This window comes from Pseudorasbora parva, chromosome 13 (genome assembly GCF_024679245.1).
Source record: "Pseudorasbora parva isolate DD20220531a chromosome 13, ASM2467924v1, whole genome shotgun sequence".
NCBI classification, from domain to species: domain Eukaryota; kingdom Metazoa; phylum Chordata; class Actinopteri; order Cypriniformes; family Gobionidae; genus Pseudorasbora; species Pseudorasbora parva.
The window spans coordinates 35,174,910-35,194,668 of record NC_090184.1 but is presented as its reverse complement, the minus strand read 5'-3'; the positions used below and the strand labels follow the sequence as shown (position 1 = coordinate 35,194,668).

The window sequence follows — 19,759 nt, the reverse complement described above, 5'->3', positions numbered from 1 at the left end:
TCAATAGATCAATGTACAGTAGATTTCAGTTTTCTCAGAGACGAGAGCTACAGTAGAAATGTGTCAGTTTTGAAGATAATCAGAATTATCATCTAATAAAGGTAAATCGACATATTTTCTGGAGGGAGCTTGTCTATATAGTCTGAGTTTCCACAGAGTTGTACCTCCACCAGATCTTTGATGGAATCACGTCCCCGATATTAAAGACATGCAACGTTCAACTTTTATAAAGTTCTACTGGTCGAACAGGAACAAACTCAATTGTGTTTGCAATAACTGAAGCTGTATTATATATATATATATATATATATATATATATATATATATATATATATATATATATATATATATATATATATATACTTTTTTAAAGTCTCAAGAGCTTGAGGTGCCCTCAGATCTGTCTCTCTATTAGATCCTGTCAGGCTGGCCAGATTAATATTGTACCTAGAAATCCCCCCCCCCCAACCTCCCTCTCTCTCTCTCTCTCTCTCTCTCTCTCTCTCTCTCTCTCTCTCTCTCTCTCTATATATATATATATAGTATATATTTTATATTATCACTGGATATCACTGGATTTATCACTCAAGTGAACATCTGAAAATCTCTTTGAAAAATATGTGTTAAAAGAAACCTTGTTTTTCATGCTATATGAGCAATAAAAACATAGAGGGAAAAAACCTGACTAAGGTTGATATAGTTCATGCATTAGTTTTTTTCTTTTCTTTCATAACTAATGGTCAGCCCAAGATTTGTGCCAACTTTTGACAACAGTTAATCTTTTAAAGATTTGGTAAGAAAATGCAGCGTTAACAGTTTTTGGTCCTAAAAACAGCTGCATTTAAAGTGACAAGTGAGGACACATTCAGTATTACTACTGAAAAGTAATGACTATTTCATATTGTGACCAAAGAATTAGACATTTCTAAAAGTGAGGGACATTAGTTCACTAAGACTCAGTTTTAAGCAGCTTATAATGATGTCCAATGAAGGATCTGCCCTCGAAGTGAACCATACCACTGCTAGTGCTGAGAGATAGGCCTCGCAGAGAATCACTGAGGCCAGTTAACTTTGACCACGTCGATGTTTAAGAAGGGAAATGCAAACAATTCATGTCATCCTATAAGGGCAATTAGGATGTGTTTGTGGCAGCGAGGTGAGCCAAGCATAAGGGACTAATGGTTCGAGGCTCTGGTTAAAATGACAGCGCAGTGGGGAGGTGAGGCTCTCCATAAGCACAAAGGCTTTTAGGTATGACAGCGCCATTACCCGCATGTGTGTGTTTGTCGAGATTCTGTAGATGGATGTGTTTTCTCATTCACATTAGCTCTCGCCATCTTCTCCTCTACCATCTAAAATGCAAGTCGTTTGTTTTTGCCTTTTCTGACTGATTGCCTCAGTTATTCCAAATGACTGGCCTGAAAAATACATGCTGCTTTTCACACTTCTTGAACGATAGCTTGAGCCATTCAGTATTTTAGCCCCCTCACACTGGGTTGTGCGTGGACAGATCAGACATTGTTTGGAAACAGTGTTACAGGCTTAACAGACTCTGAATTAGAGTACTTTGGTGAACAGCAGAAAAATATGTTGATGCTTATCGCCTTGAGACTATGATGAGAGGATTAAAATTCATTGTTTTTTTAATAGCATTTCAAAATTACTTCTGCTGCTTTTCAATATAAGCACTTAATAAGACACTGGAAAACATTTTATTTTTATTTTTATCAAACACTTTATTAGAAGCAAGTTTCTGAACACAAAGCATGATAAAACATTACAGGTCAATTGCTTTATATTTAAGCAATTTTCAAGCATTTAGGTTTGAACAAACAACTAAAGATGAATATCTAAACAATTAAAAAAATTCATAAAAGTAATCACTTTATCACAACGAGTACCGCTGAGTGAAATACAATTTCTGTACTTATAATAGGCAACTCCAAAAGCAAGGCAAAGAAAGTAGTTGGTATTCAACAAAGCACTGAGAAAGCAATAAATGTAGCCGGTGGGATAATTTACAGTTGATGTTTTCTCTGTGCAATATCTCACAAGTGAGAATTAATACTGAAGACTTATTCACAGTCGTTGAGTCCTATCATCACATAAAAACTTAGACAACAAATATCTGGTGGATTGCCGTGGGCTGATGTGAAAATGTAATTTGCAATTGGACTGTAGGTCACAACGAACCGTATCCCTGTGTGTTGTTTAGTAATCCCTGACTCCATGGGCCTTTCTGTCCCCTTTTACCTTCCCATTACCAGTGTTGTTTCCTTGATAACTGGTGGATGTTCCATCGGAAGTGCTGAAAGACATTAAGGATGTTTATAAGAGGAGTTTTGTCAGAATCAGATGCTCCTTGGTTCTCTACTCTGGCCCTCGGGCTCTGAGGTCCTGTAGAGTTTAGCTCCAACCCTATTCAAATACACCTGAACAAGTGGTAACACTTTTTTTTTCAATAGTCCACTTAAGACATACTTCTTTGCAACTATATGCCATTTATAAGTCATTAGTAGTCTGTCAACTCTTTTTTTTCTTTTTTTCTTTTTTTCTTTTTTTACACAAAATGTCCATGGCCCATAAAATGTTTTTTTTGTATGAACTTATAAGAACTGGCTTTTTTAAACGTGTTATACTGTTGGCTGAGGTCAACTTATGACGTTTGTGTGGTTTTTACTTTCAAAAATCATCCTGTATGATTTATAAGCCTTTTGAAAAGAACGGCTGGCTGGTCCCCACAATGTAGGTTATCTCAGGTTTTACTATCCTTATGGACACGCGCGCCAAGTAAGCTGCAGACAGCATGATCAAAACTCCTGTGATTTTATTTGTTCTTTAAATATCAAGTCAAGAGTGTGAACAATGCGAATTAAGAAAGGAATGTTATTTTACTATTTTAGATAGCTAGTCGGCAGGCCGGCGGTAGCCTGTCTGGAAAACTCATAGACCTGGGACGTTGGGCTTTGTGAGCCCTGGCTCATACATGTCTGGGTCTGATCCTGAGTCGCAAGCCAGCGTGCTACTGTATGTTCAGTTAGACACATCCACATAATCAATACGATCTAACAATCTGTAACAATGCAATCATGTAATCTATTCATTAATGTAATCTCATCCTGTCTGTAAATCCAGTCTCTTGTTTACAAACGAATCCGTGATCAGAAATGAAGGAACATAAGCGCGTGAGCTGGATCTTCATTAAAAATAAAGTTCTTCCATGCATTCCTATATTGGAATCTGAATGAAATTTGTGGTATGTTTATAAGCTTACGCGCTATATTTCTCCTCCTCTATTGTTCTCTTTTCCTCTGTTCTAGTTTTTGCTACTCTAGTAATATCCATATCTTTGTATTTAGGGCACTTTTTTGCTTTTATTCTCCTCCTAATGACAGATCGCTTCCTGTACTCCTCAGTTGTAAGTCGCTTTAGATAAACGTGTCTGCTAAATGCATAAATGTAAATATATTGCTTATGCCCGTTTCACGCATCCTCTGTATGCAGCGCGTATGCAGTGTGTGTTACGGTGTGTATGCGGTGCAGGAGCCACACGCCCTCTAGTGCTTTCACATATGCTGCGTTTGCAGTGAAACTTATCTGCTGTTGCATACCACAAACACAGCATTTATTAATTATTTTTTATGTAAAATCCAAAAGTTGTTACCGAACATGGCTCATCAGAATTGCATTTCTCTTTGGTTACTTTTTCATAGAAGTTTTAACATATTACATTTAAACATTTTATTCAGTTCATTAATTCATAGCAATAGGTTATAGGTTATAGCACTTTGAAAAGGTAAGACGTTTAATCAGGAAGATTTTAAATTATCAGCACATCTTAATTCCGTTTCATCCATCGTTATGGAATTAGAGAAAATGATTCTACTTTTTTTTTTTTTTTGCAAGGTATGGAAGTTACATATTAGTATATAATAAGTATAACATGTTGATGTGTAATAAAATAATTGAAAATCAATGCATTTATTGACTATTAATTACCAAAAATCGCAGTTCTGTCAATGTGACTGACAATTTGAATTGCCCGCCAAAGCACTTCCTGGAACTATTCGAGGTCTACATGAATCACGTGACTATCAAGCGTTTTGAACTTCCGTTGTCGCAACTCTCTTTCTCTATGGCTCTGGCACACTCTAGCTGTCTCTTCTCAACAGCAATTAAAAAAATGGCCTTGCCCCCTTATTTAATATTCTCGGAGGAGGGGTTTATATAAATATTGGGGCTGCTGATGTCAGCAAGTCTGGAGGAAAAGGCTGTAGTTCCCTACCGGCTGTTTGCTGTAGTCCTTAGAAATTGATTCCTTTAAAAGCAAATATATCCCTTTGCTTTAAACTTTGAGCATTGTAACTTTCCAGATGTTGTTTATGCTCAAACAGCAAGATTACACACTACCTAAAGTTAGAAAAGTGAAATTGTGTTTACCACCCCTTTAAAATGTTTCTCAAGTGATTTCCATTTCCTATATGATCATTTAAAGCAGGAACCCCTGGTGGTTCGTGAGGGAACTGCAGGGGGTCTGTGAAATGAAAAGCTAATAATTCATTCATAAAAATGCACAAATATATACATATATTTTTTAAAGCAGACGGACAGTATTGAATTATTTTAACTTTCCAAGTAATTTTGTTTGTCAAGTATATGTACTTTATCAGTGTTCTTCTTTGGAAAACTTTTACTTTACAACATTCCAAAACATAATATTGCACTTTTCACTGCAATACATTTTATATTGAATATCAAGTAATACTTGATTACATAATGTAGTGCTGTAAACGTTTACTCAAGTAAAAGTAATTCAAAGTTTTACCTGAGTAAATTTTACAAGTAAGAAAGTACTACATTTTTAATGTAATTAAGTATTAAAGGTAAGAAAACAACTTTTATATATGAAATGTAGTGCAGTAAAAAGTATGACATTATATATTGTGCTTTGTAATGTAGTGAAGTAAAAGTTTTCCAAAGTAAAACACTGATAAAATATACTTTAAAAAAGTAGAAAGTAAAAATAATCCAATACTGTCCGCCCTTCTGTCCAGACAATTGAAGCTATTTAAAAAGGAACTGATCATCACTTAAAGTTAAACTTATTGGGCTCGTTTAAGTAATAAAAAAGGAAAAGAAATCGCTTCAGCTTATGCAGAGAGAGTCTACAGTAGGCCTGAAGTAAAAAAATCAACATCTACAATCATATTGGATACAAAACAAAACAAAATAATAAGTCACCTGAGTATGTGTCCTGTGTACTTGCTTTCATCTAACAGGTTGTTCAGCTTGTAGTAATCCAGGAACGTCCGGGCCACGTTTCTACCCAGCTTCATGTCTGTGAGAGGAAATTAAGGGGCCTTCCAGAACACTTTACACAGATACCACTGACAGATGATACCACTTGACTACAAAACTACATAAGTTGAGTAGAAAAAATGAAATATAATGTGACCTTCACACACAGTATCTTTCAACTGTTTTATAGTCATTGGTAAAAACTGTGCTGGCATTTTAGAGTCAAATACCTTGAGTCCACTCCAGCAGCCTGTCTCTGTATTCCTAAAGAGACAGTCGACAACAAAGCAATATTGGAATGCCTCCTAGGCCCCGGCACGGTTAGAACGTCAGATCCCTCGGAAACCTTTAAATCTCTGTTCTGACGTGCCACTTTTAATTGAAAAATAAATAAATAAATAAGAGCCCGATTTTCTCCCATCTCGCACCAACGCGACCATTTGCAGTAAATAACTGGCCAATACCCAGCAGAGCAATGCGGAGAGTAAATAAGCGGGACAGGCGAGCCAGCGCTCAGCTCCTCGTGAGGATAAATCAAACGCCTCTCAGTCAAGTCAGCCAAAAGGGAAAAAAATGCATCTCATTCCTGCAGTTACTTACAGCCAGAGCTTTATTTAAATTCATGCATCTACTCCACAACCCCCACCCCACAAGCCTTTTTTCCACCGTGCCCACGTTACAGAGCACATCAATTACCAAAAGCACTGCATCAAAGAGCTGTGAGGGCACTTACAATGCAGCTAAAAGAGTGGGAGCCGTTTAACTCCAACAACCACAAGCCAGGCGAACGTTAAACGGAAATCATTTTCTTTTAACCTAAAGGAATAGTTCATCCACAAATGAAAATTCTGTCATCATTTACTCACCCTTCGTGTCATTCCAAAAACCAAGACTTTTTTTCTTCGGTGGAATACAAAAGACGTTTCAAAGAATACACTGGCCGTTTTACCGTGTAACTACGAAAAATGTGGACTGGCGCTTTCATAAAAGTATTTCCCTGGACTCGTCTGATGCCATACAAAACAGTAACTTGGACAAAGCAAAGCAAAAATATTTTTTGGGCAATACATACAAAAAAGATGATGTCAAATTAAATAAACCATTGTTTGAGGAGGACCTTGTCCACAGAAGTGTTCTGAATGATTCGTTTGGACTGACGAGGTTCTCGAGTTCTCTCATAGTACATCTCATTGACGATTATAAGTGAATAATGTTCTTCCCAATGCAGGAGTTGATTTGCTTTTGCATCTTTTTTGAAGCCTGAAAGCTCCAAGCATCCATTACATTATCTATATTTGCGTTCCACAGAAGAAAGTAAGTCTTGAAACAACATGTGTAAATGATAACAGAAGTTTCATTGTATAGGCCTTTAAACTGTACATTCAAAGATTTCAAAGAAAAGCACGATCCTGTGATACAAATCATACGGTCTGTGTGTTTGATGGATCTCTGTGTTGTAGGACAATGGCTCAGAATAGATGTTCCATCATGATCCTGATAAGGAAGGTTTTCTCCAGCCGTGTGTTGTGGTTAACCGGCTGCTCTTTTGGGGCCGGACACTGTTGATGAATGAACACGGAGGTGTTATTTTTCACCTTTGGCTGTCACCCGTTTACCGATGTTCTGAGATGACATGTCTGACTGTCAGGGCGTTGGAGTGAAAGAAGAAAAACAAGGTGTAAAGCGATTCAGTCGTTTTTTATTTTTATTTTTCCAATTTCTTCCAACACTCCAAAATCTCCCTGGCCACATAAATCCCGAGGCCATGGCTGGAATCCTATTATCCAAAGCTGTTAACTCATAAACAATCCCTCTTTGATGGGAACGCACCAACCAAAGGACCTTCTGTCATGTCTCGTGTATGTAAATGACACGCACGTTCACAACCTAAATGGCATTTCGATCCACATTCGACTCTGATTTACATATGCACTAAACTGTGTTATTCATAAACGCATCAATCGCCCAAATATAATATGAACATTTGTCAGTGAAACAAACAGGCGCTCAACATGACCTTGATTAGCAGAGGTCAAAGCGTCTGTGTTTAAACCTTCCCATTTGTGCTCTCGGATCCAGCCGTTTGCTCATCACCCCCCCGCTCTCTGTGGCCTCGACTTCCACCGCAGCGTACGGAGTCGTTCTGGGTTCCATCCCTCACCCAGCGGGCTGATGGGAACTCTCTCTATGACTCCAGCCCCTGTCTTCACACCCCATCTGGCCAGGGCTGCAAACACTGCAGCCCTCCAAAAAACAACAGCTATTTTTGGATGTCGGGCAGGGAAGATGGCACGGTTCACTTTGAAAGGATGACACAGAAGACATGGCATGACATGGCATTTCTGTTATTTTTCTAAAGTGCACCGTATTGATTAAGAAATAGCATTACAAAAATCATAAAGAAAATGTCTAGTTTAGTGATGCTCAACTGGTTTGGCTTTTTATGGAAAATGTTGAAATATTAAAATGCATTAAAAAAACAATAATTTTAAATAACAAAATAATTCAAATAATAATTATGAAAAAATGCACAAAATAATAATAAAAATAAACAAATCAATCAATAAAAGTATGTTGTAATATGGGAAAACATAATAAATATTAACAATTAACAAAGTACTCAAATTAAAGTCGGTTGTTTTAAAATTAAAATACAATAATATCATGATGCAAAGTAAAATATTTTTTGAAATATTAAAATACTACTACTACTACATAATTATGAGTTATATGTTCATTGTTAAAAAGTATTATTAAAAGTGATTCGTTTTAAAATAGTAATAAAATTGCGAAATAATCCAAATAATATTATAGGAAAAATTTGATAATGTTTGATAATGTTATAATAATTGAAATATTAAAAAAATAATAATAATAACAAAGATAAATTAAAAATGGTTTGCTTTAAAATAATAATTACATGCCTTAAATAACCCAAATAATATTATTAATATTATAAGAAAATGTTCAAATATATTGAAAATTATAATATTTTATTCATTAAGAAAATACTGTGGAAAATAAAAGAAAAATGTTGAAATATTAAAATAATGATAATAACAAAAAAATATGAATTATTATAAGAAAACAGCAACCGATTTTTAGTTTGCAACCCAAGTCTGGCAGACATTTTAAACATTATGCCAAAGCCTCCTCAAATCTCTCTCACCCTTGACATCTTTGCTTTGACCTCGTGAAAAGTTTCATGCTTCCTCTCTATAAACAGAAACTCTACCAGCCAGCGTGTGTGTGTGTGTGTGCGCGGACGTGGAGCCCTGACAGAAATAGCCAGAGACCCTGCCGTGTGCAGATGGCCTCTCCACTTGTGATGTCACATCATACCCATTTATAACAGGAAATATGTGATGGAAGGTCTGATGAGGAAGAGGAGAAGACTTCATCAGCATCACAGCTGTGAGCGGGACTCTCCTGTGCTCGGATTGGCTGTTGGCCACGGCCCAGCAGCAACCAGAATGCCTCGAACAACCTGGAAGCGGGGGGAAAGGCGAGGTGCTGCCAGAACGTGGGATGTGGCCTGCGGAAGGCTGGAATTTTCCAAAAAAAAATCTCTGTTCCACCTGGTCGGCAGACGAGAGCTGTTGCATAATAATGAGACATGAAGGTTAGGCGTCCTGTGTGGTGAAGTGGTCACGATTGCAAAACAGAAGCCAGAACGCGAACATCACGAGGCAGAATTACACTTCGCGATTAATCACTGATGTGAGAGGAATTCTAATAAATGGGAGGAATCGTGTTTAGAAGTAAACAGTTTCTCATCATGAAAATAACCCTATAAACCTGTGTTATCTGTGTCTCTTCTTACCTGCGTTGTTAATTATTAATGTCAGGGTTTTTTAAGAGGTTAAAAGCAGTTCTTTTTAAAAAGCTGCAAGAGAAAATCTCATCCAATGTGGAAAGTATTTGGGATGTATAATGCAATCAAGAGTGCTGGATCCTGCACAAATAATGTACAAACTGTTTTAGTGGATTCTGTGGTTCTAAGGCGCTAAAGACGTCGTTACAAAGCCCATCTCACTACAGTGGCGCTATAATAATTTTATGAAGCGACTAAAATAGTTTTTGTGCGCAAAAAACCCCGAAATAACGACTTATATATGGGTCGATTTCAAAACAAAGTTTATAATGGTTATGAATCAGCTTACTGATTCGTGATTCGGATCGCGTGTCAAAGCGGCATACTGCTGAAATCACGTGACACTGGCGATCCAAATCCTGAATCAATACACTGATTCATAAAGTTCAAAACTTTGTTTTGAAATCGGCCCATCACTATACAAGTCATTATTTAGTTTTTTTGCGCACAAAAACTATTCTCGTCTCCTCATAAAATGATTGTGAGCCACTGTAGTGAGATGGACTTTGTAACGACGTCTTTAGTGCCTGTTATGGGTCTGGAGAGAGGAAATGACATTGATGTCAATGTGAGCCATCGGATTTCAATAAAAATATCTTCATTAGTGTTCCGAAGATGAACGGAGGTCTTACGGGTGTCGAACGACAATGGGGTAAGTAATTATTGATAGAATTTTCATTTTTGGGTGAACTAACCCTTTAAAACATTTGACACCATAAATAAGAAGTCTCCCCCCAAATTTGCTAACCTCTGCCATATTTTCCTATGTTTTTGTCATCTGCATGAATAAATATAAAGCAGATTTTTGTATCTTTTATAAAAATCATACTATGTGCAGGAATGAAAATACAACAGTTTAAAGGCTCTAAAGTCTCAGCAGGGCTCTTCACACCATGTTTCAAACGGCTGGCGGTTTCAGTTAACATATTAATATGCCCAGATTTTTCCCAGATATGTCTTCATACTGTGCAACATATTGTGCCATTTTTAAGTGTGTCAGTAAAGCTGATTAAATGAAGTCTCTGTAGAAATTCCAACAGAAACCTGTTACAATGAGATTAGTTTCTCTCACAATTTCAGTGTCTAGAAATTATCAAGCAACTTTTCAAAAAAAAGTCACCCAAAAAGCATTTATAGAATGAGCAATAGAGCCTTCAGTTTCCCGTGGGCTTAAATGGGTTGAGCAGTCCGTGTCATTGGTGCGTGTAAGGTTTTTAATGTCATCGCCAAACGCTCGGATGTTTGGATCGATTGTCGTCTTTGTTGCGACTCAAGGACGGGTCTCAGAGGGGCTGATGAGATGAGATGGAGATGGACGTTTCCATGGCCTGACAAATCATTTGTTTACCAGATTGTGTATCTGCACGCAAAGGCTCTCTCGCAGACAAACGGACAATGATGGCCCAATGACAAGGAACAAGGCACCCTGGTCTGGAGCCGGCCGTGTGTTAACAAGCAGACAAATTAGGGACAGGAGTGGCATCAATACAGTGGAGTGACAGGCCTGTCACCAGGGTGTCACAAAGTGCCAATTAACAATGCTAATTAAAACGGTAAACAAGAGCACATAAAGCACGCAGGCATTGTCTCCCCGCTGCTCAAACTCCCAGTGAGGACCTTTTGTCCGGCCTCTGTAGGGCGAGATAGAAGTTAACTGCCATAGAGGACAAACTTGGTCTTTAGAATGTCATTTGGCAGGGAATTTTAATAGTGCTTCATAAGTGCATCTATGTATTTAATCATTAATGTGTCTCACACACACACACACACACACACACACACACACACACACACACACACACACACACACACACACACACACACACACACACACACACACACACACACACACACACACACACACACACGCATCAGTCTGTGACGTACGTGATGTAACTTGGCAGACCGCACACTGCCATTTTCCCATCAGAGACGGCCCTGTTGTAGTGTTAATAGGAAGGAGATGGCCATGGGTAGTGGTGCTAAAGGGCTGAGATAAGCACTCTGGTATGAAGTATTGGTTTTAAGAGCAATGCAGAGGTTCAGCGGCTGGATTGGCCACAGGCCGGATCCGTCTGCACACACACAATCAAATCCATTTCATGCCATAAAGCTCTCAAAGACCAGAACACTGCCGTATCTGATGACCTCTCAAGACAATCTAGTCCAAAGATAGAGCGCGAGAGAGGAACATATCCATTCCTTCATGACCATTAGAAGTTTCTTAACTCACACTGGAAAGCACCGAATCCATCTAAGCCCATCTAAGCCATCAGCCAAAAAGTATGAAATAATGATCTGACTGAAAACAGACAACTGATGACAAACCAAAAAAGGACATTTTTGTCATTGTTTACTCTCACTCATGTTGTTCCAAAACCGGCATGACTTTCGTTCTTCTGTAACATTATTTTGAAAAATGTTATGTTGTCCATACAATGAAAATCAATGGGGTCAAAAAGCATTGTGATTGTATGACATTGAAAGACATTTTTTTCAAGGTTTATGTACCACAGAAGAAAATCATAGTCATACAGGCTTGGAACAACATGAGTAAACAGTGACAGAAATGTCATGTTTGGTTTTAGTGTTTGGAAAGATTTTGTCGTCAGTTGTCTGTTTTCAGTCAGATCATTGTTTTATACTTTTGGCTGATGGTTTAGTTGATGAGCAAATGATGACAGAGTTTTATTTTTGGGCAAACTGTCCGTTTGAGTGTTCATAATAGTAAGTAATTAAAATCTTATTTTATCACTGCTGCAGACATGCTACACATAAAAATTAGGAACAGTTAATGAGGCGTTAAGAGCATTGCAGTGAGAAAGCAACTTTGAAAGTAGTTTGTGAAGCTATTAGCTACTCACATTTGTAATTTAAATAGTCACTCTTTTTAAAATAAAAAAGTAACACTCCAAGATAACAAAAAGTAGCTAACTACACTGAAGCTAATGTGTGAAATACTATTATTTGGGATTCAGTAAAAGCCCTTTGCTTTTTTCTGCACTGCCAATCAGGCTATTGTTCGTCTGATCTCGTGTCAGTCATTGGCAGTTAACTTGAGGACCAACAGGCTACGACTGATGTTTAAGGCAGCTGCATCCAGCGAGCTGCCTGATCTGACATTGTGCTGGATCACGTTATATGTAGTGCGGCCCGCTCTCAAGACAGCACTACAACATTTAAGCTTGCTGGTTCCAAACCAAAGCGTCTGACATTGAAGGGCGGTGCTTGATTGAGTGGGACTTTTATAGCTTAGCCCAGGGATAACAGCTCTCTCAGTAGCCGTCTGTAGCCTAAAGGACAAAAGAAAATGGCACAGTCGCCATAACACGGCATGGTTTTTCTCTCTCACGCTCCTTCTCTCTGCCTTCATTGATGGTGAGAAGTAGAAGACTTGTTAACCTGTCAGACGGTAAAGGGCAGAGGCAAGATTATTGTGAATGTCTCTCTGAAACATTCACCATTTCAGGTGTCTGGCTCTAAGCCTAATACTAATCTTTACCCAAAAGCTAAGCTTTAACCTTAACATGTTGTTTCGTTCAGACACCAAACCCTTAAATGCCATCGTAATTCAAATCGATCTCCAAGCACAGCTTTGATTAAGTCATGGAAAATTTTCACACAAATGTGATTTAGCCCTAAAACAACATATCGACTGTCTGAGATAAATGATCAGTTACCCTCATCTGGTTGTCAAGTTTTGTCTGGTTAAGGTGATGGTTCACCAAAAAAAGAAAAACGTTGTCATTAATTACTCACTCTCATGTCATTCCAAACCTGTAAGACTTTCTTTCATCCGAGGAACTTAAGTGAAGATCTTTTTGATGAAGCTTCAAAAAGTTCATAAAGAGATTGTGAACCGAATCAATATGAACTGTGTGTTATCCACACAGCATGTTTGAGCTGCCGCAGGAACCAATGCGATTCATTCTCGTGTGTTACACAAGGCGTTGGAGCTTCCTCGAGAACCAATGAGGTTTGTTTCTCACGTGTCATGCAGGTTTGGTTGAGCTTATGTTCACTGATCAATTTCTTATATATGAATAAAAGCCTAAATTCAATCTGTTAATCATATAAAGCGATCGAGTCTCTTCAGAAAATTTGGACAAAACAGTTCAATTCATATGGATTCCTTTTACAAACTTTTTGAACCGTCAAAGTGGTAATTGTGTAGTTGTGGAGGAACAGAAATCTCTTAGATTTCATTAAAAGAACTTTATTTTTATATATATATATATATATAGTATAGTATAGTTGGGAACAATAACCATCTTCGTTAGATCCTTTGATGCGTTCCTAAAGCTGACTTTTTTGATGCGAACTTAAAAGAGCATCATTTAATCAAATAGATGACATGGTTACGATACTATAATTCTGATCAATCCCCCAAACACGCTTTGATTATGGCATGACAAATATCTTCAGAAAAAATGGATTCCAGCATAGATAGCTCACACCAGCCAAAGCATATCTGAACCACAGATGTCTGCTAAACTCAACAAACCAAACTTTATTCAACATTTTCTGAAGTTCTTAGGACGATGAGCTCTGAGACATCCGTACAAAGTGATTTGAAAGTCAGAGTGAGCTCGCTTCATCAAAGCATCCAGCTGGGTGTTGAACGAGATCCCAGACTCACTCTGCGCTCACCTGTTTTCGCCACTCTAACGATTGTGCGTCATCAAAACTTCTCTCCCACTTTTTCAAATGAAATTAGAACAGCAAGACTTGGACAAAAAGCGTCACATTATCCCTTATCAATTAAAGTTGTTTGGTTGGAAATAAATGATGATTAATATGAGAAAAGTGAGATTACTAAGAAAAGTAAATATCTTTAGTTAAAGGGGGGGGGGGGGATGCTGTTTCATGCATACTGAGCTGTTTACACTGTTAAAGACTTAGATTCCCATCCTAAACATAGACAAAGTTTCAAAAACTAATGTTGGACGTTTGATGGAGTATTTCTGTGTCAAAAATACTCCTTCCGGTTTCTCACAAGTTTCCGAGAGTTTTTTTTCGAGTATGGGTCGGCTTGACGTCGATAGAGCGGAAGGTCCTTGTATGGGCCGTACGGGCTCTTCTCCCGGTACGGTGCGCGCGCATGACTGAGGTGAAAGAGGAAATGCACGCCCATAAACATTGCTCGCCATCCAGTCGTCCATGCAACACTTCTGTTGCACCGCGCTCCACTTTATTCCTATGGGTGATGTCGAGCGACTTCAACGCTTCAGCACAGCATTCCGGGAAGGCAGCGCTGCATTTGAACCGATTTGAACGCAGAAATGACGGGAAGCGGCACAACATCACGCTTCAGTCGCGTCGCAAAAGTGGATCTCCACGGTCACTGCTGTCACAGGACTTCACCAAATCAACAGTTACCAAAGAAGTGTGTTTTTGACGGAGCGGTGACGATAAAGGTTCGCGGTCGTGCTTTAGAAGCAGGCGGTGAGTAAAACTGCTTCAAATATCTATGCTGTTGGCTATCGTCGTGTGAGTAAACATCAGTAAACAACATGATCGTGTATAATGTTGGTTAATTTATCAATAGAGCATGCAATCTATGGTGTGTGTTTGAATACATTTGTTTAGCTGACCACTATAGGTGTCAGTTTGTTTATTGTAAAACCACCCAAACATAAACCTAGCGTTCTCACAAAGCGTGCTTCGTCATTCAAATGCGCTAACGGTTACTCCATTGTTGTTCTATGTATAACGTTACACTATTCTGACGTGCAAAACCGTTTTGCTTGCTACTGCTAAGGTTTAGTCGCATACAATAGTCCATAAACCGAATCATGTCCTCATAGACTGCAAGTAAACACAAATGTTGACAGGCCAATAAATACAGTACATACCACAGAGACGGACGTCCTGCTGTTGTTGCTTCCCTTGTTCAATTTATTTCAGCCTCCGGATCTGATTCTAAATCATATATGTATTAGTTGAATCTGATTTAGGGTAGCGTTTTCTTCTCCACGCTTGAGGACAGCTTTGGGTGCGCTCATCATTCTTTAGCTCCGCCCACTCTATACGCCTCCAGCCGCTCGTTTTTTTTTATTAAGAATCGGTACAGCCTATCTTTCTTTTATAAATATAATAAAACTAAAGACTTTTCAGAGATATGAAGGATGCAATACTACTCTATAGGTACTCAAGATTGACATGAGATTGACTGAAACTGAGTGTTTCACCCCCCTTTAAACTGATAACCATTAGCAACAGCTTGGGTTGTCCTATAAAGCTCAGAGAATCCCAATCAGACAAAAATGCAAAGATTTAGATTTTAGGAAACAATACAAATAAACAATAAGATATTAAGGTCAGGTTACAATAATTTAAATAATAAACAAAATATTGATCAATTAATTAATGGACATACTATAAAAACTACATTAGTAGGTATATTATTAAATATTTATACATATATTCACAATTTCCTTAAAATCCTAAAGGCAGCCTATGGGAGTAATATACGTTGTATGTTTAAAATGTTTATGATGTTTACTTTCCTAAGGTCAAAATCTTAATAATTGTTAAAGTTTCTATTTAAGGTATTCAATTAAATTATGAGTTTAAAGTAACGTGCATGAAATTTGGTGTAGATGATGAGGCTGTTGGGGTATGTAAGCCCTTATAGTGCTATAACTGATGTACACGCATTCATTCATGGCTTGCCTCACTAAAAGGTCATTTCAAACCACTCTCTATGCTGTCAATCTAAATTCATAAGAAGTCATAACCACCTGCAGCAGTTTCGTACGGAGACACCTTGCCGCCACAGGCATTAACCAGCTTATAACGCCTGGGGGATGGCTGTGACGATGATAAAAATCGGTTACAGGTTAACAGCGACCGAGTCAGGCATCCATCATAAATTTCTTCAGTTTTGCGTGACATTACAGGTGGTGATAAATCATTAAATGTGCTAAATTATTCCCTCAGTGCCGCTGCTCAATATTCCCGATATGCTCCGTATTCTATAAAGAGACAAAGGTGAAGCAAAAATTTGAGAAATTGAGCTATTTGACTGAAGGATCTTTCAATGTCTTCTGTCATGAATACAGCAGTGAGATCTCAATTCAGGTGGTGCCACTGTCAACATTAGGAGCACATTATGCATGTGTGTATGAGTGCGTGTTAGTTTAGTGGGGTTGGGAAAGGTGAATTAATTCCATTGCAGGTAATTATAATGTTGTCAATGTTTTCGGGGTTTTTTTACTGGGGAGTGAAGTCATGTCTGTAAAGGTCTCTGCTGATAATTTGCACGCTCCATAGACCTGCCAACCGGCCTGTAAAAAGTGGCATGTCACATTCTGGTAACCTCTTTGCCCCCAATCTTTGCACTACATGCCACAGCAAATACCCTTCCACTACTGGAGGCTGACACCTTCAACCCTCACGTGCCACACACACAAACTAACACACACACCATCTCCCAGTTCTACAACGTAATAACCTTTTAAAAGTCACACCATGTACAGTTTTTCCTCAGTTATTAGCCTCTGCAATCCTTCTTGGGGGGTTTCAAAGTTTTTAATGCCAAGGACTTTCAAATATGATAATCCTCATCCTAAAATATAAAGGGAGTATATATTTTCAGACACATTGATTTTGCCATTTTATTCAAATATTGACTGGAAAATATTATTATTCATTCAAAGGAATTATTAAAAATGTATTTTGTATAGTGCTTTTCACAAAAAAAAAAAATGGTCTCTGAAATTTCTGAAATGTTTAACAGACCCCGACTTAAAAACCCCTGACTTTAAATACAAAGTTATGCAATGAAACTCTAGCTCAACATTGTCATATCCATTACCATGACAAAACCCCGAGAATTGTCATGACAGAGCTATGCAATTGCAAAGGATTTTACTGTATAGTTAGATGCAAGATCTTTTCCTAAAACGTCCATCTTCCTAAAATAATACTGTAAATATAAATCCAAAATTGTACATTCAGTAAATTTTGAAAAATTAGATTGGATAATTTTTTTTATCTGTGTGCTCACTGCGATGTATGAAGATTACAGTAGCACTGTTTCAAAGTTTTAAGAAATATGGAATTATACACTGCTTGCTTATTATGTATGTTATATGTTTGGAAACAATTGATGTTCACTTGATGGAGTGTGTAGCTATTTATTTCTTAAACAATCATGTAGGAATGTAGGCATCATGGCCATATTCCAGAATGACAATGTCAAGATGTAATCCAGCAAGCAATAGCTGTGATTTCACCCTCTCAGTTAAAGCTGCAGTATGCAAGTTTTCCGTCCGCTAGAGAGCGCCTATTCAAGTTTGAGTGCAGCATCTTGGGACTTGGAAAATAGGACTCTGGCAGAAATCATGTTAATGAATGCGATTATTAACGTTACTGTAGTGTGAAGCAGAGCAGGACCGAGTGTTGAGGAGCTGAGCAAGGCCGCTGGAGCGATTGTTAATGAGATGAACAACACATGCTTCGTTAGCAGTGGGACTTTTATTATGACGGGACACAGTTGCTGGCCGTTGCCTAAATTAATATTCCGCATTAAAGGCTCATACATGTCTATGTGTGTCCAGATGTGTATGATAAAGACTATACAAATGATCTCCCACTAAAACATGCAAACGGTTCTGGGTTTATACCAAACATCTCCCACAAGTCTTCCCATCCGGAGTGACAGTTTCCTTATTGTTAGCTTGCGTTTTGCACACACCTAATAAACAGCACAGCTCACAATCAGCTTTAACCTGGCGCTACTTCACGGCACAGATGTTTTAAGTGATGGGAAAAAAAATCTGTTTCAAGGAGAGAGGCCTCACAGGTAAGTTATGACTCTTTCCAGCAAGCTGTAAATTGCCTTTTTTTGTTGTTTCTATCTTTTCTCTGTCACTAAGGGAAAATAATCTGCTGGGCTGTGGAGTAATTCTACATGGATGGGTTTCTTATTACCGCGACTAGAGCGGCTGGGCCTTGGAGATGACAGCCCAGCGAGGCAGCAGGCGAGCGGAGAGAAACAGTGAAAGCGATGAGGCATCAGTCAGCAGCTTTACTGCTCGCTCTGAGATAAACACCCAACAAATAAATAAATTCATGCAAGAGAGGCCTGTAAATATGAGCGTCTAGCAGCTGGGTGCATGACAGAGTGATACAGGGGTGAAACGCTCACACATATGTGCACACACACATACACACACACACACACACACACACACACACACACACACACACACACACACACACACACACACACACACACACACACACACACACACACACACACACACACACACACACACACGCACGCAAGCTCATAGTAAAGTTCAGCGAACCCTTTCCCTATCACTAGAGGGCACTTAAGCTACACACATCTCGGGTTTGCATAAAGACACCTTTTAGTCGTGGAATTCACTCCTTCAGATAGGGCAGCTTTCAACCTCAGGTTCAGATATGAATCGGTACGGAACATTCCCGAAAAATGATCCGCTCTTTGGTTCTGTATAGCTATAGATAGTACTATCTTTAAAAAGGCGATGCTAGATCCTGTTTAGGGTTTTTCATCTTAGACCCCTTTAAAATCAGTGAATAACTTAGCTCACTAATCATTCATTGAAAGTACTCATTAAATATTATTCCTTCATCAGTGCTGCTTGCTGTGCAGTTGCTGGTGTTTTGGGTAGTTGCTATGGCATTACTAAGCAGCTACTGTAAAGCCTAGTTCACACTGCCCGATTTTTGCCCCGATTTTGAGTCGCCGACAGGTTTTGTGAAATCGCCGACAATTGCCCGAGATCACAGGCAAATCGATGCTCGTGCACGTGAGTGACAATCACCCAGTATGAATGATCAAAGACGCGATCAGAGAGAATCGCCGACGAGTCGCCGACGCCGGTGAGATATTTGGCATGCTAAATATCTGGACCTGTCGGCGATTCAAACTGAAAATTACACCGACAGCCAATGAGAGAGTGAGATACAGGGCAGCGGGAGGTTCAGGGAGGAGTTATAGAGCAGAATATCAGTATTTTAATAGATATATTTACAATTCTATCAAACAGAAACAAAGGCCAAACATTTGCACATCCAGCCAGAGCAGCAGCACATTACAAAATTATTTATTTACCTCAAACTGTCTTTGCAGAACAAAATCTTGGCTCCCTCTGTCTCTCCAACAATTTCTTCCGCCATAATCTTTTTCTCCACAAATCAGCGCACATACAATTTGAAGCAAACTTTGTGCAGTTTATCATTTTTAATAACAATTCCAAGTCTCGCACGAGAACTCAGGTCTGACGCACGTGTGATCTCGCGTTGTTTACTTGTCACATCGCACGTGTGTTTGGGAAAGTCATGCAGTGTGAACTACTCTGTCGTCAAACCATCGTTCAGTGTGAACACAGCAGTGACTGAATGACACCCCAGATAGTCATGCATTGTGAATAGAGAAGGGACCCGACGAGTTTGAAAATTGTGCAGTCTGAACTAGGCTTAAGGTTGCTAGGTCATTCTGGATCATTGCTAGGGTGTTGTTAAGGCATATTTGCTGGTTTCTTAGGCATTGGTTTTTAATGTGTTCTGGTTTATTGGTATGCAGTTATTCTG

At 38.6% G+C, this 19,759-nt stretch overlaps 1 protein-coding gene across 1 annotated transcript in view; it reads right to left on the bottom strand.

Annotated features, from left to right (window-relative positions):
• Positions 1–1,766: 1,766 nt before the first annotated feature.
• agbl4 (AGBL carboxypeptidase 4) overlaps positions 1,767–19,759 on the bottom strand; it is a 451,864-nt gene continuing 433,871 nt past the window's right edge. Inside the window, 2 exon segments of the mRNA XM_067414131.1 lie at positions 1,767–2,308; positions 5,242–5,338. Coding sequence (XP_067270232.1) covers positions 2,212–2,308; positions 5,242–5,338 — 194 coding nt within the window. The 3' untranslated portion in view covers positions 1,767–2,211.